The sequence below is a fragment of the Phocoena phocoena genome, chromosome X, assembly GCF_963924675.1.
Source record: "Phocoena phocoena chromosome X, mPhoPho1.1, whole genome shotgun sequence".
In the NCBI taxonomy this organism is placed as follows: domain Eukaryota; kingdom Metazoa; phylum Chordata; class Mammalia; order Artiodactyla; family Phocoenidae; genus Phocoena; species Phocoena phocoena.
In genome coordinates this window covers 28,336,710-28,363,027 of record NC_089240.1, presented here as the reverse complement: position 1 = coordinate 28,363,027, position 26,318 = coordinate 28,336,710, and the positions used below count along the sequence as shown (strand labels likewise).

Genomic DNA, 26,318 nt, shown 5'->3' with positions numbered 1-26,318 from the left:
AAAAGCAAATCCATTTTAAAAATAACCTTCGCACCATCTTGCTATAAATAATTATTGCAATACCCTGTGTTTGAAAATCAAAATTCCTTCAAAAATAATAATGTATAAAACTCATCATTTTTGCACAGTTTTCTCACACGAAGTATTAAGCGTATTTACTTTGGTAACTAATATAAGTAGACTACAGATACATAATTCCCTATTTCATTCATGCCATAAAAACCACTGAACATTTTTTTGCAACATATATTTCAGATTTTAAAGGGCAAAATTCATGTGTAGTGTCATGATTCCTAATTATATGTTTCCTACCTATGTTGCATTTCAAATAGGTTGTGGTAATTTTTTCAGCTAACTTAAATTGAATTATTTCCTTAGCTTTTAGTCAGTGATATTCAGACAATTCAGCCCAGTCTAAACAGTGTCAATGAAGGTGGACAGAAGATAAAGAATGAAGCGGAGCCAGAGTTTGCTTCTAGACTGGAGACAGAGCTCAGGGAACTTAACACTCAGTGGGATCACATGTGCCGACAGGTATGTTCAATCTCTGTGGCTTGCTTCTTTTTAATTATGACTTCTTAATGTCTCCCTTCACCATTGCCCTTTTAAAAAGTTTAGTCTCTATGTTGTTGCTTTAAAGCACAGTTAATTAAAACTAGCCTTTGTCTAGCATATAAATCATTTTCATAGTAGATATTTTAAATAGTATATTCATCTTGTTGGGGTCCTAAAATGACCTTATCGCATGCAGCTGTCATTCTGAACAATAAGGCCCTTTTCTTAGGCATTATTTTTATTGAATATTTTCTCCAATGCATAACTTTATACAAGTAGTTGGATCAACAAAAGATACTTTTTACTTCTATACTTGGTACAGAAATAAAATGAATGAGTAATGCATGCATATGTACAAATATGATAAGCATTTTTCACTTTTGATTGTTAAGATTGACAAGTTTGGCTTCTTCAGTACGTCCTTTTTAATAAATGGATTAAGATTGGGAAATAGTTAAGAATAGCTCAGTAGAAAACATATAAAATAACTGTACATTCACAACTGAGTTCCTCATTTTTATATAGCAGAGTGTTTTATAGATATTTATTTCCAATTTTAAGATTAAATTACGAAAGAGAAAATATTACATACACACGTAGTGTACATCAAATACTTCTTGTTCAAAAGATGAAATTTTGACCTAATGCAATGACTGCTTTTCAGTACACGTATTATTTCTCTTTTTTGAAGTTAATGAGAGGTTTCATTTTACGTGTATTAGAGGCAGTCAGTCTTTCGTTATTTCTAAGTAACCTTTGAAAGTTGAAAAGAAATCATGCCAAAAGGCAAAAACTAAGTTTGAAAAAGAAAGGAATTTGGACAAGTAAAAGTCAAGGCAAGTCACCCAGCTAATACCATCACTGACAAATGCTCAACAGTTCTATTAACTCACAGATGAGATAGCCCTGGGTCAGCTAGCTTGCATTCTTCTCCTGCAGTAAGCTGGTTCTAGAAGGGATGTTCAGGAAAAAAATATTACTTAGAGAATAGATTTTATCATTGATGTTTTTTCCTGGAAGGCCAGTATGAAAGGTATTTGTTGAATGCTTTTAATGGATGAATAGAAAGGACAACACCAGTTTATTTAGAGCAAGGGAGAGGACAACAGCAAAAAAAGTTTTATGAGAAAATGGGCGGGAAATAAGTCGTTAATTTTCTTTTAAGTCACAGTGAGGATTTACTCTTCATGTCAGGTACGATGGGAAGCTATTAGACCTTTAGGTATAGAAGTGGCATCATGTAAAGTGGTTGTTTAAAAGTTTGCTATATAATCCTGTTATATGAAGAATAGACCAAAGGGGCACAAGTGGAAGCTTGTAGGAATCCCAGTTATCCAGGTAGGAAATAATACTGGCAAAGAACAGCCGGGGATGTTAGTGGAGATTGAGAGACATGAAGAAATTTGAAACGTATAATCCTCTTATGACGTCATGTTTGGTTAACTGTCCAAACCTCTCCCAATAATTTTCCAAGTTTTCCCATAGAGATAGAGCTGGTTTGAACTCGTGTTGCTCTGTCTCATTACTGTTTATTGCTTTTATGTGTATTTTCCCATTATACAGTAATTAACATGAAGAGGGGCTGTGTTATTCTAGGCAAACTGGACCAAAGTGCTTGTGTGAGTCAAACTTTGTAGAAACTCTATCCTCCCTGGCCAACTTCAGCAAGCTTATCTCACTCAATGTGGTCACTCATTTTTCTTGTTTCTTCTAACCAGTTAGGCAAGTTCTTCCTTGTTATATTTTTCATCAAGTCTTTCACACTCACATCCACCCTTGATCATTATTCTTATCCTAAGTACACATTCGTTTCTTGATTTTATGTTTTATCAGACCCCATTAGAAATGGCAGTGCTTGCTGAAGGAGAATGCTTGCAGAAAGTCCAGGGTGACGGGGAGGGAGGGATAAGCATATTCAGAGTTTTCTGTTTTGAGCAACAGTGTTGGCTACTGTGCCTTTAAAGAAGGAAAGACTGCGAGCTAAGGGAGGAACCAAATTGACTAGCTTAATAGAATGATCAGTACTTCTATTTTGGTCATGTTTATTTTGGAGAAGTAGACAGTCAAAATACATCTGGAATTCAAGTGGGGTGCTTAAATTGAACGTATAAACTATGTACACAAAAATAAAGATAACATTTATGTAAGATAACTCCTATCTCGCAGTGAAAAGATTTGTCAGACCACTTCCCCAAAATATTTGGCCAAATTGGATAAAATAAAAACTCTGATGGATGGAGAAGACTTTCTTGTGGATGGAGAGGCAAACAATGTGTAAGAGCAACAGCTCTGGAACCAGATTGCCTGGGTTTAGATCTTGCCTTCACCATAAACTACTTGTGTGATCCTGGAAGAGTTGTTTAATCTCTCTGTGCTTCAGTTTCCCAGTCTTTACAATGTGATGATATTACTGCCTGCTTTATAAGAATTTTAAAATAATTAAATTAATTTGTGTTTGTAAGGTGTACAGATCAGTATCTAGCACAGAATAACCACTTGTTAAATAAAATAAATGGATATGAAATAGACATAAACCTACATATATAAAATTATAAAGCATTTATAATTTCTAAATAAATAATGTATGATTATATATTTTAATTATTAGTGGCTATAAATTTATACTAGATAGTTATCAAGAAACACTGGATTTAGAAACCAGGTGGATGTCATTCTGGCACCTTGCAGATCATTGTCTTTCCAAGTCAATACATCTTTTGGGTGCAGTCATCCACAGACCCCTGGGTCACTCTGCCTCATTCCTTGAGTATTTTAACAGCTGACTCACTGTTACTCCTGTCATAATTCTTGGTGATTTCAGTATCTTCTTAGATGGTTCTTCTAGTTCCTGAGCCCTCGGTTCCTTGGTAGCCGCTCCAGTGATTTTTGTCTTCCACCCTGCCTCAGCCACTCACTCCCAGCTTCATAACCTAGACATCACACCCCGCAGCCTCCAGCACACACACAATACAACCACTATGGAACCTGTATGGAGATTCCTCAAATAATTAAAAATAGAGTTGCCTTATGATCCAGCAATCCCACTTATGGGTATATTTACAAAGGAAATGAAATCAGGATCTCAAAGGGATATCTGCACTCCCAAATTCATTGCAATATTATTTACAATAGCCAAGATAAGGAGACAACCTAAGCTTTGGTCAGGGATAAACAGATAAAGAAGATATGGCGCGCGTACGCGCACACACACAGACACACACACACACACAGTATTATTCAGCTGTGAGAAAGAAGGAAAGCTTGCAATTTGCAACAAGCTGGATGAAACTTGAGGGTATTATACTAGGTCAAATAAGTCAGAGGAAAACAAATGCTTTATGATCTCAGTTATATGTGGAATCTAAAAAAAACAAACTCAAGAGAGTAGAATGGGGACTGCCAGGGCTTGCAGAGTGGCGGAAATGAAGAGATTGTGGTCAAGTGGTACAAACTTCTGGTTTATGATGAGGAAGTTCTTGGGATCTAATTTACAGTATGGTAACTACAGCTGACAGTTTTATATTCTATACTTGACAGTTGCTGGGACAGTAGATCTTTAATGTTTTCACGATAAAAAGAAAAACGGTAATTATGTGTGATGATGAAGGCATTGACTAATCCTATTGTGGTAATCATTTCACAATATATATGTGTACTTTAAACAGTGTTTCATGTCAATTGTATCTTAATAAAGGTGGGGGGAAAAGGAAGTAGAATGGGGAGGGGCAGTGCTGAATGTTAGATTTATAAATTCTAGAACAGGAAACATGAAGAACTTTCTATTTTATCAAGAGGTTGATGCAATATCATCTGCTGAAACTGGCGGTCGATTGGTAAATTTAAGGCTAGAAGGTTGACATCACTAATGTGATAAAGGTGAGGGAGAAATTGTGATTTTAACCTCAGTGTTTTCACAGAAACCCTTCTAAAATACGAAACCACAAAAAAAAATTCATCTCTCTCTGATCAGTTGTAGAGCTGTGGAATGTTAAATTTGGAAAAGACCTTGGAAATCTTCTGCTCCAATTGTTAGGTTAGTTAAGAAGTAGAGATAAAGAGAAATGAAGTGATGTTTCCAGGTTCACTTAGCTTGTTAGTGACTGAGTACAGGTATCCAGATTCCAAAGCTGGTGTTCTTTCCAATGCACTCATGCTGTCACCTCAAAATGAATTCCTTTTCTTTTCTTTCTTTCCTTTTAAAATAATCACTCCTGATCCCTTTCTTCTGGTTTAGTTTTATAGCATGCAATATGTTTTTTACTACAAGTCTTTGCCTAAGTTCCGTTAGTCACTCTAATATTATCGTCACTTTGCCAACTACCTCAAAAGATTATAGCAGAGTATCTAAGTAGAAATTTAACAGCTTGTTTACTTGGGCTTATTATAGGCTCATTGACTATGCAAAATAATCTTTATACCTTAACTAGTGTAATTGTTAGATACATGCTTCTAGCTGTGTCAGAATGAAACATACATTTACATTTCAATAGATGAAGCACTACATTCTCCTAGGAGAGTAAAGAAATTAGTTTTAATTTAACTACATTAGGCTTAGGGTGGTTGTAAAGTGTAAGGAAAATTAATATGATGGTTCTGTACATATTTAGTATTTGGTAAAGTACCATGAAAACTTCATTATACTAAAAGTATGCCTTATATATTAAGACTTTACAATTACAACTCTGTTATTTAAAAGATAGAACTCTACTTAATCCCAGAGAGAAGAATAACATCATTTGATTAGAGTTATTTTTTAATTAATTAATTTATTTATTTTTGGCTGTGTTGGGTTTTCGTTGCTTCATGCGGGCTTTCGCTAGTTGCGGCGAGTGGGGGCTACTCTTCGTTGTGGTGTGCAGGCTTCCCATTGCGGTGGCTTCTCTTGTTGCGGAGCACTGGCTGTAGGCGTGTGGGCCTCAGTAGTTGTGGCATATGGGATCAGTAGTTGTGGCTCACAGGCTCTAGAGCGCAAGCTCAATAGTTGTGGCGCACAGGCTTAGTTGCTCCGCAGCATGTGGGATCTTCCCGGACCAGGGCTCGAACCTGTGTTCCCTGCATTGGCAGGCAGATTCCTAGCCACTGCACCACCAGGGAAGTCCCTAGAGTTATTTTTTAAGGTAAAACAGAAGCACTATATATAATCATTCTAATACTGAATTGAGATTTTTCCCTCAATGTGTTACAGCAGAGTACTTTATAACAGGCTATTAACATGCACGATTTTCTCTTAGGTATTTTAAGTTTTGCTATCTTTCTGGTTAATAAGTAATAAATTCTGTTATAAAGTTAGTATTTCAGAAATGTATGAGGCTTTACAAGGCACAAGTCTCCTGTCACACATGCTGTTTTTCAACTTGTTTTGTTAATTTAAAATTAAATACTGGATAACTTCCGCTTCAGTATAGATGTATTGGTGCTATGTGGTATCCTATTCTGTGTGTGTACATGTGTATCCCACTATTTATTTACCTAACTCTCCATGAAAGCACGTTTGGGTTTGTTTCCAATATGTTGCTGTCTCCAAAGCTGAATTGAATAGTGTACATACAACTTTGTACACTTCGTTTTGTATGATTCATTCTTTAAAGTGGAAGAGTAGACTCAGATTTATGAACATTAAGAAATTTAATGCATTTTGCCAATTTACTGTCTAAAAGGTTGTACTATGTCAGATATTTCCCTCAATGGGTATAAAAACTTTTCTCTTCCCACATCCCTGCTCAAACTGGGCATTTTTGCTAGTTTTTTCCAGTCTCATATTTGAAAACATACTAATTTAATTTAATTTGCTGTTATTTAACTATAAATGATACTGAGCATCTTTTCACATATATATGTCTTCATTTTAATTTTATTTCTGTGAATTACATGACTATGTCTTTTATCCATTTTCTATTTTTTTCTTTTTTATGAGAGTTTTCTGTAGGTATATGATTATTAAGTTCCTAGGATATTTGAACTTGTAAAACAGCATCAAAGAGCACAAAGAATTTCTACTTCTATTGTGTGCCAATAAATTTACTCTTCCAACTGAAACAATGTTTTTCTTTATTCTCCATTTGCAGAAATGCATTACCATACACAATAGCTAAATTATGGTCTTAAGAGAATCTGTTCATTATGCCAAGTAAATGCCTATATCGCATTTTAACACTTAGGTGAAATTAAGTGTATCCAATTGCTATGACTTACTTTCCTCCTTCATGTAAGCTTTTTACTTCTTGCTTCATCTTTTGTATCTAAGCTTTCTATTATTTACAGATTCGTCAGTAATAATATAATGGTAATGTTTTGTGACTTTCAATATTCACGCTTTACTTCTTGGTTTGTTTTATGGAAGGTCTATGCCAGAAAGGAGGCCTTAAAGGGAGGTTTGGATAAAACTGTAAGCCTTCAGAAAGATTTATCAGAGATGCATGAATGGATGACACAAGCTGAAGAAGAATACCTAGAGAGAGACTTTGAATATAAAACCCCAGATGAATTACAGACAGCAGTTGAAGAGATGAAGGTAAAAGAAACCAAATAAAACAAATTGTGATTCTGCACAGTCGGCTCTTTTGTTGGTTTAATAGTAGAGGTTGCTTTTTGATTGATTTAGCTTCAAGTTTGATATACGTTGTGTAGAATGTTTAAACTTTTTATTTATTAAGTCTATGCATTGTGGTCACAACGTAAATATTGACAATCACGGTTTGGAGCATTTTCCCCTTGAAATTATGTACTATTAAGAGATTGGAATCAGCTACTCACATTAGATGTTTCTAGCTGATGCAAATTCAAACTGGAAATATGTCAAAGTGTTATTGAAATGATAGTTGGAAATGTCAACAGGCTGTGTTAATTTGGTGGTTTAAAGGGTTTCTTAGAATTTGGGAGTACTAAATATTTTAGCTGATGGTCTTTAATGTGGATAAAAGGACTGTGTTTACATGAACTTCTCTTGAAACGATAGGATAAAAAATACAACATTGATTTAGGACCAAGGAAACTGATATGTAGAAAGGACTGGGAGGTGAAGCTTGGTAATTGGATCTACACAACTGCATTTCAGGATGGCCCCGGACAACTCAGTAGTCAGTGTAATCCTCTATTTTTTCATGTGTAAATCATCTCATTTTATAACTTGAAAGTATCAACTGAGGATTGAAACTTAAATGTAAGTAAATTGCCTAGCTCAGCGTGAGCACTCAATGATTTGCAGCTATAATGATGCTTATTATCTTCATGTACTAGCAATAACACATTTTTTAACCACATTAGCCTAGGTGAATTATTAATACATATTTGTTTGGTTTGAGGCCTCATGATGGAGCAGAATCATTTTGGAGCTAGACACTTGGGTTTAAAACCTGCTTTGGCCCCTTGCCAACTGTGTAAACTTGGGCAAGTTGCATAAACCCAGTGAGCTTTCATTCCCTCATTTGTGAACTGGATATCAAAATACCTGATTTTCAGAATTATTTGAAGGGTGAAACATAAAAGTCCTAATGTAGTACACAAAATAGATGCCCCAAACTAGTTAATTATTATTATCATTGTTGTGTGGTAAGAAATTAATTATATGTACTTTATTATATATTTATATGATTATTCAATGAATATTGTAATTAATAGTAGAATGTGCCCACATGAAAACTCAGATGCTTAAATATCAAAGATATCATATGGCTTTAGTCACATGGAAATTAAAATTAAAACATATAAGGAAGACTATATTTGGATAAACAGTAATAGTGTCTTTGAGTATTAAAAACTATAGAATCATTCTAATCTAACAATACCATACATCACTCATTTATCAAGAAATATTGTATACTTACTGTCAAACACCCTTCTAGACAGAGAATACAGTAGTGTGCAATACATAAAAGCTACCTGACTTCTTGGAATTTTCATTCTAGTTGAGGGGGGTAGGCAATGAATGGAGAAATTTAAAAATTCATTTGAGATCATGATGATTTCCCAAAAAAATAAACCAGGATTGTGAAATAAATAATAACTAGAGTGCAGGTGGGAGTTGGAGGTGGTGAGATGCTGTTTTAGAAAGGGTTGATTTGTAGGGCATTTGTGAGGAATTATATTTAATCTGAGATATGAATCATAAGAAAAAGCCAACCTTAAAAATGTCTTATGGGGCACATTCCATTCTGAGGGAAGAGCTCCTGCAAAGACCCTAAGGCTAATTGGGAAGAGAAAGAGGTCCACCTGCCTGAAGAGAGTAAAACAGGATAAATGACCTGAGATGATGTGGAGGGGCTGAGTAGGTATCTGCTAACACAGGAGCTTTGTAGGATATGGAGGGGTTTTCATTCTTAGTGAAATGAGAAAGCCATTGGAAGGACTATAATGATTTTAAGTTTGACTGTGGGGAGGTCCCCATTAAGGAAATTATATCATTATAGAATGTGAGAGCTGGAGGATACTTTGGAAGGAAACTAGTCTACACTTCCTCTGTGCAGATCAGAAAACGGAAATTCCCAGATAGGTCAAATAATTTACTCATAGTCACAGGCTTTATCTGTGGTAGAATCAAGAATATATTTCCCTCTATCCCTATCCCATTCTGAGCTGTTCTAAGCTATGATATGCCATTCCATTCCATTCTGTGAAGCATGTGCCACCCCACTTGCCTTTCCTCGCACGTCTCAATTCCCTCACGGCTTTTCTCGCCATCTCTTCTAATGCTGCATAGCCGCTGCTTCAGATCCCTAAGGAGATAATCAGCAGTCAGCTTGTGTTCAGCTGTTCTGTGTTTCCTTGTTCCTTTGTTTGGATCTGGCCCTCTCCCCTCATTCCTTGAACACTGCTTATCTGGTAGCCAATCAGTCAGATCCCTTTTCCTTTTCCAGTACTGGAGAGTAGACTGTCTCAAATTTTTTTTAAAAAAGTTATACACAGTCCCTGAAATGAGTGGCCCAACCAATTAGTTCACACTGATTTGCATGTTTAAATAACAGATTTAGCTAAAAAACTGGTGCATATGGGGGTAATATTGAAAAGAGGAAAAGCTCAGGCAGCTTGTGTCCACAACAGCAAAGGGAGTTGGCATTTCTTGTGTTTTCTGTCTGCCAGTCAAGGTAATCTCTTTCAGTCTGTTTCCCTACCTAGAGGGTAGTGATAGTACCTTGTTCAGGCTTCCACCTGTGCTCCTGTTGAGAGCAAATTTTTCTTCATTGTCGGAAGAGACTCATAGACCTACTTCGTCATTTCTCCTTGATTTAGTCAGATAAAAAGTAGAGACTTTCTGTTTCTTTACTTTTCTCTCCTGTGTTTTACTTGAAAATGATAATGCTGCTTTTGACTTCTTTTTTCTCTGTAAACAAAACTTTTAACATAAAAGAGCCAAGGGGAGTGTTTCATTAGCAACATCTGATTCTTTTGAAGGTCTGAAGTGACTGTATGCTGAAATTTATATTAAACCCTTTAAAAAAAACTCTGGAATTTCAGTTTTTGATGGTTTTCTTTCTTTCTTTTTAAAATTTTTACAATATGGTAACTCTAGTCCTAGTGTTTACTAGGAATTACATACATGTATTTGCTATTCTCATTCTGTGGGGGGGCAGGCTAGAATAATCCCAATGGAGGGAGGATCAGAATCACCTGGAAGACTGAGGTGGAGCCTGAGATTTTTCATTTCTAAAAAGTTTCCAGGTCATGCCAAGGAATAAGTTCCAAGGTGGTTCCAAGGAAGCACATTTTGACAACCACTGGTTTGAGGTATTGGCAATGAAAAGTGTCTGAGCTTATGATGGTTAGCTTCCTAGAAATATATGGAAAAAAAGCCACCACTTCTGATGAGGATTATGTCTAAACTATACCAGTCATTTAGTTTTCTACCTTTCCCTGCAGTGGAGAAATTGGTCATGATCTCCTTTTCTCTTACCATTCTTCTCTGAACCTTTCCCAATTGCTAAGCCTGATTTTAAAAAAGAATTTATGAGCGCCTAAACATCAGGGGGAAATGTTTCTTATTCTGCATTTTTGATCGTTTCATGGGTTGTTTATAATTTGCATAAAATGCAATTTCATTCACTGGATCCACTACATCATGTTCCTTCTTCATCTCACAGAGGATTTGAGATGGGCTTAACAGAAGCTATGTGAAAGAAAAGATGTAACTCCCAGGATGATTTACTTAAACTCTCTGAACCTCGGTTCTTGGATGTGTAATATAGAGAAAACAAAACTTATTTCACAAGGTTTCGTTAAAGATCCAATGAGGTAGTACATACGACATGTCTGTCATAGCACACAGTAGCACATACTAAGTGATTAATGTTTGTCAAAGTTGTTTTTAATGCTAAAGTTACACTGGCCAAAATATGGTTTGCATAGAAACAAATCCCATGCTCAGTGTGCCAAAAGACAGATTTATTTAAAGTTTTGAAATAAAATTTCAATCAATTAAAATCAGTGAAGGAGTCATTTAATAGTCAAAACAACTTGCATCTGCCATCGCATTTTATACTTTTTAAGGCATTATGGGACTAAATCCAAAGGCATAGAGTGATTGTGTTGAAAATTAGAAAGGCATTCTATAGCTGACTTTGCCCATTTACTGCCCATATCCCTTTATTCTCACTACTATACTGCATATAGGCACAACTTACACCTGCCAGAATCTGCATTTCTTTACCTGACAGCTTTCTGAGGCCACCGAATCCCACTTTTTCCACCTGAGTATGGCTTCACATACTAGGAAATTAACATTCCCCCAACAGGGTTCAACCAATGATGGGAGATGGTGTATAAATACCCCAGTGCCCTCACCCCTGAGTGGGATAAACCTGAGACCTGTGTTTCCCAGAGCTTCTTGGCAGGATTAAACTCCAGTCACCAACAGCAATTGCTGGGTTAATAAGTATACCCTTCTAATCTCCATTCTCTTTCCATTCCCCATCTCCCTACCGCTGTTTCCTTCACATCGTGCATAAACTACTTATGCTGGAAAGCTCGTCTCAAGGTCGGCCTTCATAGTAACCCACAGACGAATAGCAACACTCCTGTAGTTGAGCAAGTTGAGTTTATTACTTTTGGTAATGAGGGAGAATACACACCATGGGCAGCCATGGGTTATATGAGTAATCAAACCTGTTGTAGGATGTGGGTTTGTGTTAGATGATTTAAGGGAGGGTTTAAGGGCTTTGCTGTGGATTTCATTTTGACACCTAGTAGGAGTAACTCTGTGATTGGGTATCTTAATACATTTTTTCTGGAAGGAGAGAAGACTAGAGAGAGGCTGAAGATACGTAATAATTGATAAAGAAGCAGCAGTGACTCATTAACAGGATGGGGAAATGTCTGATATTTTCTGGTTTGGACATTGTTTATGTTTTTGTCTATATTCTTACATGATTATGGAGTGGAATTTCTGTCATGATCTGCAGTGGTAACAAAGTAGCATGTCTGATATTGATGTTTTGTGAAACAGTTTATCTTCAACACAAGAATACCAAGGCATAGCTGTACTAGGCCAGCCCCCTCATGTCAGGAATTTCTCTTTCTCTTACGTGTTTTCAGTTACTGAACACAGCTTTCTTTTAACAAAATATGTTACAAATATAGCATTAAGAAGACTTATTTCTGTGTTAATTATTCTTTGATTTAAATAATGATATTTGTACTGATTTCAATATTCATCCGAGTAATTTATAAGTGATTTCAATTCTAGACTATGAGATATTTTTGAACCTAGTTAGCATTGAAATATTTGTTTCTTGCTTATTTCATGTATGTGTGTGTATATATGTGTGTGTGTGTGTGTGTTTGTGTATTCTCCACAAATACACATCCACATACAGACTACTTTTCAAACTATTCTGATTAAAGGTCAGTTACATTCTGATTATAAAATTTTTCCTGCAAGTTTCCAATTGTCACTGAACTCAAATTTTTTTTTTTAATTTTATTTAATTTATTTATTTTTGGCTGTGTTGGGTCTTCATTGCTGCACACGGGCTTTCTCTAGTTGCAGCGAGATGGGGGTAGTGGGGGCTACTCTTTGTTGTGGTGCGCGGGCTTCTCATTGCGGTGGCTTCTTTTGTTGCAGAGCACGGGCTCTAGGCGCGTGGGCTTCAGTAGTTGTGCACAGGCTCAGTAGTTGTGGCGCGCAGGCTCAGTAGTTTTGGCGCATGGGCAGCTTAGTTGCTCCATGACATGTGGGATCTTCCCAGACCAGGGCTCGAACCCATGTCCCCTGCCTTGGCAGGTGGATTCTTAACCACTGCGCCACCAGGGAAGTCCCGTCACTAAACTCAAATTTATGGAAGTGATTGCAGTCAGTATTGGATTTGTTTTTATTAATCTCATTCTAACAGAAATGTTGCAAGGAAGAAAGAATATGATATATAGGAATGCATCTTGAAAGTAAAGTCATTGCCTTGCTATTAAGAGAGCATTGTTTATTTTTCAGAGAGCTAAAGAAGAGGCCCAGCAAAAAGAAGCAAAAGTGAAACTCCTCACTGAGTCTGTAAACGATGTCATAGCTCAAGCTCCAGCTGCAGCACAAGAGGCCTTAAAAAAGGAACTTGACACACTGACCACCAACTACCAGTGGCTCTGCACCAGGCTGAATGGGAAATGCAAGACTTTGGAAGTCAGTTGCTTTTCTTGATCTTTATCAATTACTATATGTCAACTTATGGTTATATGTGAAGCATAGTGATTAAGAACACAAACTCTGGTTTAAGATTACTTAGGCTCAAATTCTTCACTCAGGCACTTACAAGTTTGCAACTGTGGGCCATTTGCTTAACTCCTATAAACCTGTTTCCTATCTATAAAATGGACATAAAAATAATACTGATTTCATAGAGTGAGAAAATTAAATAAGCTATTCTATATAAAGTACTTAGCCTAGCACTCAGTACTTGTGAGCCACTCCCAGTCTGTTGTTGTTGTTATTATTATTATTATTAGGTCACAAAATCCCATGAATAAGTTTTCTCAAGATTTATAGAAACTGGCCTCTCTTTTTTCATATATTTGAATGTCCATAAAGTCATATAATTATCTTAGCAGGAAGGTATTCTGGGGAGATAGTATATCTTATTATAATTCCCTTTAACAATTGCGGTGCCCTATAGAGTTCTTTACAAGACATATTGTCTAACTAGCTTTTTTTTGGACATTTTACATTATATTAATTTATTATCATAAGTCCTGCCTTATCTTTCCCATATGCTTTACTCCTTAGGTTATGATACTCTGAATATACTTGATAAGGAATTCAGATACCCCAAGTGATTACCATGTAATTGTATCAAAAGCAAACTGTGATTCTCCATGTGAAAATACTGTTTATTAGCAGTTCGTATCATGTCAAGGATTCCGAAACTTTACCTACTACCAAATTCTGAAGCCGCCAGATACTGCACACCAATTGGGCTTTAAATTCAGCCAACTTCTCCTGCATAAACTGAGTCATCTTTGTTAATATAGTTGATAAAGAATTCAGGTGTCCCATTATTGTTGAAGAACATGATTGTTTAGGGAGCTTTTTATATTAAGTGTTTTATGTTTAGAGGCAGATAAAACTCAGACCAATAGAGTAGACCTTTAAAAAATATTAAAACTGTATCCTTCACCCTGTACCCAAGATTTCCAATATTACAACTTCAAGTTTCTCCATTATCAATTCCAGTTCCTTCTTTATTTATCAGTCCCTGTTCATTTTTTATCAAATTCACTCCTCACACACTTGCCTAGTGCCTTCTGTATTCAAGGAACTATTATAGTTGCTGAGAATATAAAGGAAAATCTCTTCAATTGGTGCTATGTCAGTACTACAGAAAATAAAACAAAGAATGGGGAGAGATGACCCTGAAAGTTTCAAGGAAGTCACAACTGATTCAATATCATGTTATATGAGATAAGGACTTTTTATATCTAAGGAAGTGCTTTCTGATCATATTCAAATAAAACATTTAAATATTGTTTTCTTAGGTTCCTAATTTCTTTACATCATCATTATTCTTTGCTTTCTATTATTCATGTTGTTCACTTAAAAATATGCTACTCTGGAGAAATGTCTATTTAGGTCTTCTGCCCATTTTTGGATTGGGTTGTTTGTTCATGTACCACACTGTTCATTGCAGCTCTATTTACAATAGCCAGGACGTGGAAGCAACCTAAGGGTCCATCGACAGATGAATGGATAAAGAAGATGTGGCACATATATGCAATGGAATTTTACTCAGCCATAAAAGAAAGGAAATTATTTGTAGTGAGGTGGATGGACCTAGAGTCTGTCATGCAGAGTGAAGTAGGTCAGAAAGAGAAAAACAAATACCATATGCTAACACACATATATGGAATCTAAAAAAAAAAAAAAAGGGTTCTGAAGAACCTAGGGGCAGGATAGGAATAAAGGCACAGACGTAGAGAATGGACTTGAGGACATGGGGAGGGGGAAGGATAAGCTGGGACGAAGTGAGAGAGTGTCATGGACATATATGCACTACCAAATGTAAAATAGATAGCTAGTGGGAAGCAGCTGCGTAGCACAGGAGATCAGCTCGATGCATTGTGACCACCTAGAGGGATGGGATTGGGAGAGTGGGAAGGAGACGCCAGAGGGATATATGTATACATATAGTTGATTCACTTTGTTATACAGCAGAAACTAACACAACACTGTAAAGCAATTATACTCCAATAAAGATGTTAAAAGAAATATGCTACTCCTCCAGAAATCTATTTTGGGGTATGTTTTCCAAAATTAATTAATTTTCATATTGATAACAAAATTTTCAAGATTTTTTATGAATTATCGTTCCATTTCTCATCTGTAATGACACTTCTAAAGTTTCCTCTTCGTGTTAAAGTTATCAAGTTATTTAGTCTCTTTTTATTCCTTCTCCACTGGTTTGGAATATATATGCTATTTATTTTAATGGAACCCTTAATTACCTTAAATACTATCTTGCATACCTTAATCCACAAAGTCCACCAATGATAAATATTTCTACACACCTAACAATGATATAGCAGAACCACTAGAATCATTTAACTCTGAATTTATTTCCCATCTTCCATATTGTTGTTGCAGCCTATTTCTTATCCCCCTAAATTAGTCAGTGCTATTGCCACTGTGTTGTTGAAATTATTATTAATATTTATTTAGGTTTGCCATCACTATTTTACCAACTTCTGTGATGATTTTTGCTTTTCCGTACCCTTCTTTTGCTTCTGCTCTTTCATTGAGTGTGAATAGCAAGTGCTCTCAGACTTTGTATGACTGAAAATGCCTTTTTTTTTTTCGCTCTCAGTGTTGAGGAATGGCCTAGCTGAGCATATAATTATGCTAGGGGAGTTATTTTTTTTACAACACTGAAAAATGTTATTCTGTTTTCTTCTGCAATTTCTTGCTGTCAAGAAGTCTGCTGCCAAATTATCGTTTCTTTATAATTTTCTCAGGTACATTTCCATTTTCTCTTTGTCTTTGATGCTTTGCAGTTTCAGTCTATGTGTAATTTGCTTTCATTTGTACTTTGTCACCTGGTGTATTAATAAGAACAGAAAGATTCTTTCTTTCTTTGGTGGTCTCCAAAAAGCTTTTCTGGAGGTTTTCTTTCTCCTAATCTCTCCATTCCTTCCTAGGGGAACCTTTATTAGATCTATGAAGAATCTCCCCATCCTGTATTCAGATTCTTGGCTTCTCTTTAGTATTTTCTATATTTCTATCTCTATCTTTTGGACTCTGGGTAATCTTCTAAAATCCGTCTTCCAGTTCTCAAGTTTTCTCTTCACCTGCCTAGTGCATAACTTATTCTTTGATATATAAATACATTCATCTCTGCATTCACATCTATCTATATGTGTGTGTGTTTGTATTTTTTCAAAGGCTGTATTTTCCATTTCTCAATGTTTTGCTTAGTTGTTTTGCAAATTTGTCTCTTTTGCATAATCTGCTTTTGTGTAATTCTGTTTTTTCCTTTAAACAATTTAAACTTATGTAATATAGTTGGTTGAGAAATCTCAACTTCAAGAGTAATAAGCATGAAACAGTTTTGGTTTTCCAGTAACTAAAACCAACCAGGTTAAACTCCATTTTCTGCCTATAGTTGGCTTTTTAATCAGTATTTCAGTCTGATCCTCTAAGTTTTCATTTACTTTTAGTTATTAAAAGTCTCATAAATTTTGTTTTTATTTTTTTTTATTTTATTTTTGGCTGCGTACGGTATTTGTTTTTCTCTTTTTGGCTATGTTTGGTCTTCATTGCTGCGCTCAGGCTTTCTTTAGTTGCAGCGAGTGGGGGCTACTCTTCGTTGCAGTGCATGGGTTTCTCATTGTGGTGGCTTCTCTTGTTGCGGAGCATGGGCTCTAGGCATGCAGGCTCAGTAGTTGTGACTCACAGGCTCTAGAGTGCAGGCTCAGTAGTTGTGGTGCACGGGCTTCATTGGTCCGCGGCATGTGGGATCTTCCTGGACCAGGGCTCGAACCCGTCTCTCCTGCATTGGCAGGCGGATTCTTAACCACTGTGCCACTAGGGAAGCCCTAAAAGTCTCATATAAATTTTGATCTCATACTTTATTTAAATCTTCCACCAGCTTAATCTTGTGGATTCAGTAATTTATACAGTTGTGGGAGTGAGAAAAAAGGTCTTACAGTCCTCTTCTCTCAATTTCTGGATAGTAATCTTCTAATTTTAGTATATGGGAGGATAAGGAAGGAAAAATACTCTTCATCTGATGTTCTTTCTTTGGCTGGCTGCAGTTGCTATTAACTTTTTTGTTAATACCCACACACATCTGTGATGATGAGTCTGTTATCGCCAGACTCTATAGTTTATCACTACTGATCTGGCTTGTTCTCTATAGGTTTGTTGTGGTCTGATGGAGAGCCCAGTTGGCCTTGTTCACATGGACTTTGAACCCTAGAAAAGATTTCCTAAGCATACCTGATAACCTTGGAGTATTCAACAAGAATTTCAGGCTGACTCTTGCCAATAGCCTTATACCACGTTGAAAATTAAACCTTTTTGTCTTACCCACTATATCTCAAATCAGCCTGTGGGCACTGACAGATCCCATATTACGTAACTCTTAGGAATGAGAAACGTGAAATAGTTGTCCTTGATTCCTCTTTGGCCATACCAGCATCTCAGTAGGGAATGCATGTCAACCATTCCTTTCTGAATATACCCACCCACTTGAAGAGCATTGCTCTTTTAGATCCTGTAAAGAAAAGGGACCAAGGGACCAGATGAGTTTCCCCTAAACACCCTCATAAAAAGGTGAGAAAAAAGGATTGCCTAACTTTTCAAATTCTCCTCTCTTCATGTTCCCCCAGTGCCCTCCCCATTAGCCATCTCTCTTTAGATGAGGGCTTGTAGAAACATCTAGCAGAAGTTTTAGCAACATGGAATGTAGGGAACTTAGCCATTTTATTTCTTAAGTATGAATTCTGGTTGTTAGTCTCAAGAAAAGTAGATCCTACTGGCAACTTTTATCACCAGGCTCAACTTACTTATTATAAAATTTTTAAAACAATGTTCTGTTATCTCTGATCACAATGTATGGATTCTACCATTTGTTACAACTGATGACTCCCTCTAATGGTAGTGAATTTTGTCACACACTTGTAATTTTTTTGTTTGTGAGCTCATCTCTAGTAGGAATTATATTTTACTGGAAATCCCTTCTGTGCTAGGCTATTGGAGGGTCCTTATGAGTCTTTTCTCTTTGTCCCTACCAGAGTCTGAGAGATGTTATGTTCTATCCTCATGTGATATAAACTTAGGTTTCACTTCCTTACGGGTGGATCCTTATCTTCCAACCAGAATCCAAAGGATCCTCAGCTTCCTTGCTAATTCCTTATACTCCAGTGGATGGGGATTTTATAGTTCTTGTTTCCAGGAGAGGTGACACCCAGCTTTACGCTTTTCCACCTCCCTGGAATGCATGAGACCAATGCCTCTTTTCCCATCCCCAATTAGTTTTGAATACCCCAGCTTTTATGTTCTGATATGCCAGTATTTTGTTAAGCTTGGTTTCCCAACCTTTAGTGCACTTAACTTCCCCTTTTATTTCTGCCACCTGAAGATTTTTCATACTTGTTTCATAAATCAGCTGTAAATTTAAAAGGTTTTTTAAAAATATTTTATCTAGCATTTTAATATGACTGGATCAGGTTGGGGGAAGGGTTTACCACATCAGCTCCATTTTGAATGGAAGTTTCCTTTTTCATTTGTACTTTCTTCAAAGCCACTTTGAATTTGGTGATTTCAAGGTAATTTTAAGTTCCAAACTGTTAACAGTTATTCTAAATGGCTTTTAGCTCCAATTCAGGCTGCAAGACTATATTTTATTTTGCAAAGGTGACCTGTAAAGCCAGTACATTCAGCCTCTCCAGCTGTGTCCTTCAGATGCATTGAGGACACAAGAGGCCATCCATCCTGATGGTTAAATCAGCAAGGTAGTTCATTATCTCAATCTGCACCAAAGTTAATAAGACACATTACCAATCGCATCTCCTTATCTTCAAAGCTCTAAAGTACCCTCGGGTATTAGATGGGATATTTATATTTTCCCACTGGGATCTTTGCCCAGAAGGAAGACAGCCTGTAGTCCAGCAGGAGCTGGAAATGACCCAGATTTAAGATTTCTATCACTTTTTAAAGCAAAATACTTAATTTCACTTTCTGTAATAAACTGTACATAAAATACTAAGCAAGAATTGGTAGGCTAGCAAGGCAGGTTAGACTGATACTTGTCATCAGTTAGAGTGAGAATGTTCTCCATCATTTGCAAGGGCTATGAGCAAAGGTGAAAATATAGGGAATCTGATAGAATTTTTAGAATTTTTAGTTTCTCCTAAAATAAAACTTCCTTCCTAGGCTTCATTTTTGGTTGTGGGGGAGGGGTTGCAGGTGGTAGTGACTGCACTGCTATATCTATAAATTTGCCCAATAGTTCCAATCTCCAAGCTAATAGAAAATGACTCTTAATATTCTTATCCTCTAATGTATCTTCCTACTTTTTCCCAGCAGACATAACCCTAATCCAGAAAATTGTCTTTATTATTTCTCTGCTAAAAAAAAAAAAAAATTATCATACACATGTGGATGCCTAAACAATATACTGCTCAACTTTGCTTGTTTTGAGGGTTGTAGAAAGTGATAACCTATAATATATTGTTTTCTGGGGCTAGCTCTTTTTGTTCAACATTTTTGTGTCTGGGCCTCATCCATATGGTTCTCTTTGGTTAAGTTTTCATTTTTGCTTCTGTATTCTCTGTGTAAATATGATACAGTGTATTTGTACATTTTCTTGCCACTGGACATTTAGGTTCGTTTCCTTCTTTTTTTATTTTGGTTATTACAAAAAGCACTGAAATGAACATTCTTGTAACTCTCTTCGTTGTCCATCCAAACCAGTTTCTCTGAGGATGTGTATGGAAAAGTGGAGTTGCTGGGTTGTTTAGGTATGTGAATATTCACCTTACTGGGAATGACATTGTTTTCCAAAATGATCATTCTAATATACACACCTATCAGCAATAAATACAAATTTGTGTTAATGCGTATCTTCTCTCACACTTGGAATTGTCAAACTTCTCATTTGTGTCAGTCAGCGTGTTAAATATCTCACTGTAATCCTGACATACATTCTCCTGGTTACTAATGAGTCTGAACATACTTGTGAATGTTTATCACATGTATCTTTTTCTTTCAAATACTGGTTCAGGATTTTTTTTCATTTTTCTATTAGGTTATATGTTCATCTTTTAACTGATTCAGTGTGCCTTTCATATTCATCTATTTCCAGTTTTGCAGTTGTTTTCTTCAAGTTTGAGGCTGTTTTTCAATTTCTTGTGTTCTTTGATGAGTAGGTTTTAATTCTCATGTAATTAAATTTATTTATCTCTTTCTTATGGTCACTTTTTACAAAATGTCTTATTTTAGATATTCTTCCCCATCCCAAGGTCAAAAAGAGTCTCTTCTATATTCTTCTGGTAGCAGTCTTAAAATTGTGCTTTTTCATATATGAGTACTTTTGAATATTAATTAGTTTTTACAGTGTATATCAAAAGCCATTGAAAAATAAAAATATCCTCAAAATAGTTCATATTCATATTTCTAATAACATACCATAAGGAAATAATTTAAAATATGGAAAAATTCATATTCATGATGATGGTCACCAGAAAGATATAATAGCAAATAAAACTAAGGAAACCAAACTATAGCTACTTAAATGAAACCTTAGATTTTTATTAAAAAATATATCTTCCTATTAATATAGGAAAAAATATAGGATATAATGTTTATTAAAAAGAGCTATAGTTAAATCCATACTTTACTTTTAACTATCTAGTTATTTATATATGATAAAATTTAGAGGAGGTCACAGAAAGTGGTAATAGTTGATGTGTTGGGATGTTAGGTTTATACGTGCAGTTTTATATATGCTTTTATTTTTTCCATTTCCCAACCTGCAATGTTTTTTTTTGGTTTTTTTTACATCTTTATTGGAGTATAATTGCTTTACAATGGTGTGTTAGTTTCTGCTTTATAACAAAGTGAATCAGTTATACATATATAACTTGCGTCTCCCTCCCTGCCACCCTCCCATCCCACCCCTCTAGGTGGTCACAAAGCACCCAGCTGATCTCCCTGTGCTCTGCGGCTGCTTCCCACTAGCTATCTATTTTACGTTGGTAGTGTATATATGTCCATGCCACTCTCTCGCTTTGTCCCAGCTTACCCTTCCCCCTCCCCATATCCTCAAGTCCATTCTCTAGTTGGTCTGTGTCTTTATTCCTGTCTTACCCCTAGGTTCTTCATGACATTTTGTTCCCCTAAATTCCATATATATGTGTTAGCATACGGTATTTGTCTTTCTCTTTCTGACTTACTTCACTCTGTATGACAGACTCTAGGTCCATCCGCCGGATTACAAACAGCTCAATTTCGTTTCTTTTTATGGCTGAGTAACATTCCATTGTACATATGTGCCGCATCTTCTTTATCCATTCATCCGATGATGGACACTTAGGTTGTTTCCATCATCTCCGTGCGATTGTAAATAGAGCTGCAATGAACATTTTGGTACATGACTTTTTTGAATTATGGTTTCCTCAGGGTATATGCTCAGTAGTGGGATTGCTGGGTCGTATGGTAGTTCTATTTGTAGTTTTTTAAGGAACCTCCGTACTGTTCTCCATAGTGGCTGTACCAATTCACATTCCCAGCAGCAGTGCAAGAGTGTTCCCTTTTCTCCACACCCTCCCCAGCATTTTTTGTTTCTAGATTTTTTGATGATGGCCATTCGGACTGGTGTGAGATGATATCTCATTGTAGTTTTGATTTGCATTTCTCTAATGATTAATGATGTTGAGCATTGTTTCATGTGTTTGTTGGCAGTCTGTATATCTTCTTTGGAGAAATGTCTGTTTAGGACTTCTGCCTATTTTTGGATTGGATTGTTTGTTCTTTTGTTATTGAACTGCATGAGCTGCTTATAAATTTTGGAGATTAATCCTTTGTCAGTTGCTTCATTTGCAAATATTTTCTCCCATTCTGAGGGTTGTCTTTTGGTCTTGTTTATGGTTTCCTTTGCTGTGCAAAAGCTTTGAAGTTTCATTAGGTCCCATTTGTTTATTTTTGTTTTTATTTCCATTTCTCTAGGAGGTGGGTCAAAAAGGATCTTGCTGTGATTTATGTCATAGAGTGTTCTGCCTATGTTTTCCTCTAAGAGTTTGATAGTTTCTGGCCTTACATTTAGGTCTTTAATTCATTTTGAGCTTATTTTTGTGTATGGTGTTAGGGAGTGATCTAATGTCATACTTTTACATGTACCTGTCCAGTTTTCCCAGCACCACTTACTGAAGAGGCTGGCCTCTCTCCACTGTACATTGCTGCCTCCTTTATCAAAGATAAGGTGACCATATGTGCGTGGGTTTATCTCTGGGCTTTCTATCCTGTTGCATTGATCTATCTTTCTGTTTTTGTTCCAGTACCATACTGTCTTGATTACTGTAGCTTTGTAGTATAGTCTGAAGTCAGGGAGCCTGATTCCTCCAGCTCCGTTTTTCGTTCCCAAGATTGCTTTGGCTATTCGGGGTCTTTTGTGTTTCCACACAAATTGTGCAATTTTTTGTTTTAGTTCTGTGAAAAATGCCAGTGGTAGTTTGATAGGGATTGCATTGAATCTGTAGATTGCTTTGGGTAGTAGAGTCATTTTCACAATGTTGATTCTTCCAATCCAAGAACATGGTATATCTCTCTATCTATTTGTATCATCTTTAATTTCTTTCATCAGTGTCTTATAATTTTCTGCATACGGGTCTTTTGTCTCCTTAGGTAGGTTTATACGTAGATATTTTATTGTTTTTGTTGCAGTAGTAAATGGGAGTGTTTTCTTGATTTCATTTTCAGATTTTTCATCATTAGTGTATATGAATGCTAGAGATTTCTGTGCATTAATTTTGTATCGTGCTACTTTACCAAATCCATTGATTAGCTCTGTAGTTTTCTGGTAGCATCTTTAGGATTCTCCATGTATAGTATCATGTCATCTGCAAACAGTGACACCTTACTTATTCTTTTCCGACTTGGATTCCTGTTTTTTTTTTTTTTTTTGCGGTATGCGGGCCTCTCACTGCTGTGGCCTCTCCCGTTGCGGAGCAACAGGCTCTGGGCGCGCAGGCCCAGCGGCCATGGCATGCAGGCCCAGTGGCCATGGCTCACAGGCCCAGCCACTCCGCGGCATGTGGGATCTTCCCGGACCAGGGCACAAACCCGTGTCCCCTGCATCGGCAGGCGGACTCTCAACCACTGCGCCACCAGGGAAGCCCTTGGATTCCTTTTATTTCCTTTTCTTCTCTGACTGCTGTGCTAAAACTTCAAAACCTATGTTGAATCAGAGTGGTGAGAGTGGGCAACCTTGTCTTGTTCCTGATCTTAGTGGAAATGCTTTCCGTTTTTCACCATTGAGGACGGTGTTGGCTATGGGTTTGTCATATATGGCCTTTATTATGTTGAGGAAAGTTCCCTCTATGCCTACTTTCTGCAGGCCTTTTATCATAAATGGGTGTTGAATTTTTTCAAAAGCTTTCACTGCATCTATTGAGATGATCATATGGTTTTTCTCCTTCAGTTTGTTAATGTGGTGTATCACGTTGATTGATTTGCATATATTGAAGAATCATTGAATTCCTGGAATAAACCCCACTTGATCATGGTGTATGATCCTTTTAATGTGCTGTTGGATTCTGTTTGCTAGTATTTTGTTGAGGATTTTTGCATTTATGTTCATCAGTGATATTGGCTTGTAGTTTTCTTTCTTTGTGACATCCTTGTCTGGTTTTGATATCAAGGTGATGGTGGCCTCGTAGAATGAGTTTGGGAGTGTTCCTCTCTCTGCTGTATTTTGGAAGAGTTTGAGAAGGACCAGACTGTAATGTTGATGAATTATTTTTTATTTAAAAAAGTAAATCACTGAGTCTTGAATTCATTCATGTAATAAAATATTTTGTTAATGATTTGTAATTATGGACATATTAGATACTCAAAATGACTAGTTGCATTTTCAATGATCTACCAAGAAAAGGTAAAAAATATGTTTTATTTTTAGAAGTTTTAAAAATGGAAATGGCAAAATCGCACACTCACTGTTCTATCAAAATATTTCATTTGTGATATACATTTCTTTCACAGGAAGTTTGGGCATGTTGGCATGAGTTATTGTCATACTTGGAGAAGGCAAACAAGTGGCTAAATGAAGTAGAATTTAAACTTAAGGCCACTGAAAATATTCCTGGTGGAGCTGAGGAAATCTCTGAGGTGCTAGATGTAAGTTATGAATTAATATAATTGTGATAATTTATATGCATTATTGAAAGATGTCAAGAATCAAAAAGAAAATAAATTCAAAGAAAACCAGGCAGAGTGTATAGTTGCTGTTCCTTCCCCAGCACCAGCACTTGGGATGAAACATTTGATTCCTCTCTGAACCTTCCAGTGTTAAGGTTTTAAAAAGAATTTAAATAACCTCTTAGAGAGGACATATGCCTTTTGCTATATCACTATGTTCTATGTTTACATTTTTCTTTACCTGCTTAAATCTACTACAGACCTGCAAAGACAGTCTGAATGCACAGTTTTGCTCCATTGGAGTAGTGATAAACAGGATGATAATGTAAAACATTATTTCCAGTTTAAAAGCTACCTTCACTGAATTGGAACATATTTTTAATTATTTAAAATCATAAATTTATACCTTACAGAATGTTTCAAGGTATTAAATAGGCATGCTTTGATATTGTAAATGTATCTTTAAAATGTTCATACATTTTAGTACATAGAGAATTTTAGTACATTTTCAAGTTTTATTTTGGAGATCTTTAAAAAGTAAAATTTAAAGGAGTTTGCATGTATAAGCTTTGATTTATGAGAATTTCTGACAATCGTTTATGTCCTATGCATTTTATTGTACTTTTGGATAATCCTTTATATGTAATGAATATGTAGTTTTAGCCTATGTATTGTGTGTAGAGCCACTTGTAATGCAGACCCTTTGTAAATCTGCTACAATAAGGTACATAAATTAATCAAAATGTGAAGAAAATATGAAATGTTTTTGAGTGAATAGAATTGGGATCCTGGGACGTTGCAGCAGAAACCTGGGCATGATTATATCCAACTTCCTTACTTTTGCAAGAGAATTGTAAAACTTGAAGAGGTATCAAAGAGCAATGAGAGAGGCCTCAAATAGACTATAATTATGTCCCTGTCCTATTCAGAGATGTTCAGTGACCAAACATTCGTTGTGAACTAACAGTGTGAAGCATCTTCCAAAAAAGATGAAACGAACTTGCAAAGTTATACCGCATGAGTAAAAGGGTCATGGCCAGAACAAAGGATGTGATCATGCACTTATCCTACAAAATGAACAGATTGAAGGACCTCATCCTTGTTTTTATTGTCTCCCAGTCCAAATATGGCTACTTTACCTGTAAGCCATATATGTGTGAAAAAGTGTGAAGACCAGAGGGATTTCTTCTAAAGTACTGTGACTTTTTTTTTATGTGAGAAGGGAAACTCTGCTCTTGAATTTCTACCTATGTACATTGTCAGAATCATGTCACTTGGCCATCACTAGCTATAAGAGAAGTTGGGAAATTGGGTGTCTTACCTTCCAGGTTTTATAGTAGAGAGCCTCAGAGAAGAAGGTGGCCGTGAATCATTTTTTATGTACCCCATTCCATAGTTCTGCCACAAGCCCATGAAGATTGACATGGAGCAACATCATAGTTTTGAAATAACAATGATCTTTCATGTTTTGTTATCCCAATTAAATATTGCTTTAAGTTGCTTATAACTTAATTATATGTGAATCAGAAGGTACTGAACATTTTGGGTTAGTTCAATGGATTTAGAAAAAGAAGTGAAATAGTAATTATTGCAAATGTATTTCAGTCACTTGAAAATTTGATGCAACATTCAGAGGATAACCCAAATCAGATTCGCATATTGGCACAGACCCTAACAGATGGCGGAGTCATGGATGAACTGATCAATGAGGAACTCGAGACATTTAATTCTCGTTGGAGAGAACTACATGAAGAGGTATGACAAGAAGAGTGAAAAAAATCTCTTTAAACTAATTTGCGTGAAGACTAGCAAATACCTTTATGCCTCTCAGTCAAAATGAGGAATAAGTTAAATATTAGCTCAGCTTCCAGGTTGTAGAAACTTTCAAGTTCTAGACATAGATGAAATATTTATATGTGTATCATATCATTTTATCTTACTA

The 26,318-nt window shown here is 36.1% G+C and overlaps 1 protein-coding gene across 1 annotated transcript in view; it reads left to right on the top strand.

Moving 5' to 3' along the window:
• DMD (dystrophin) overlaps nt 1–26,318 on the top strand; it is a 2,035,184-nt gene that overhangs the window by 656,030 nt on the left and 1,352,836 nt on the right. The window contains exons 25-29 of the mRNA XM_065901098.1: nt 379–534; nt 6,896–7,066; nt 12,971–13,153; nt 24,221–24,355; nt 25,982–26,131. Coding sequence (XP_065757170.1) covers nt 379–534; nt 6,896–7,066; nt 12,971–13,153; nt 24,221–24,355; nt 25,982–26,131 — 795 coding nt within the window. The remainder of the gene's footprint in view (nt 1–378; nt 535–6,895; nt 7,067–12,970; nt 13,154–24,220; nt 24,356–25,981; nt 26,132–26,318) is intronic.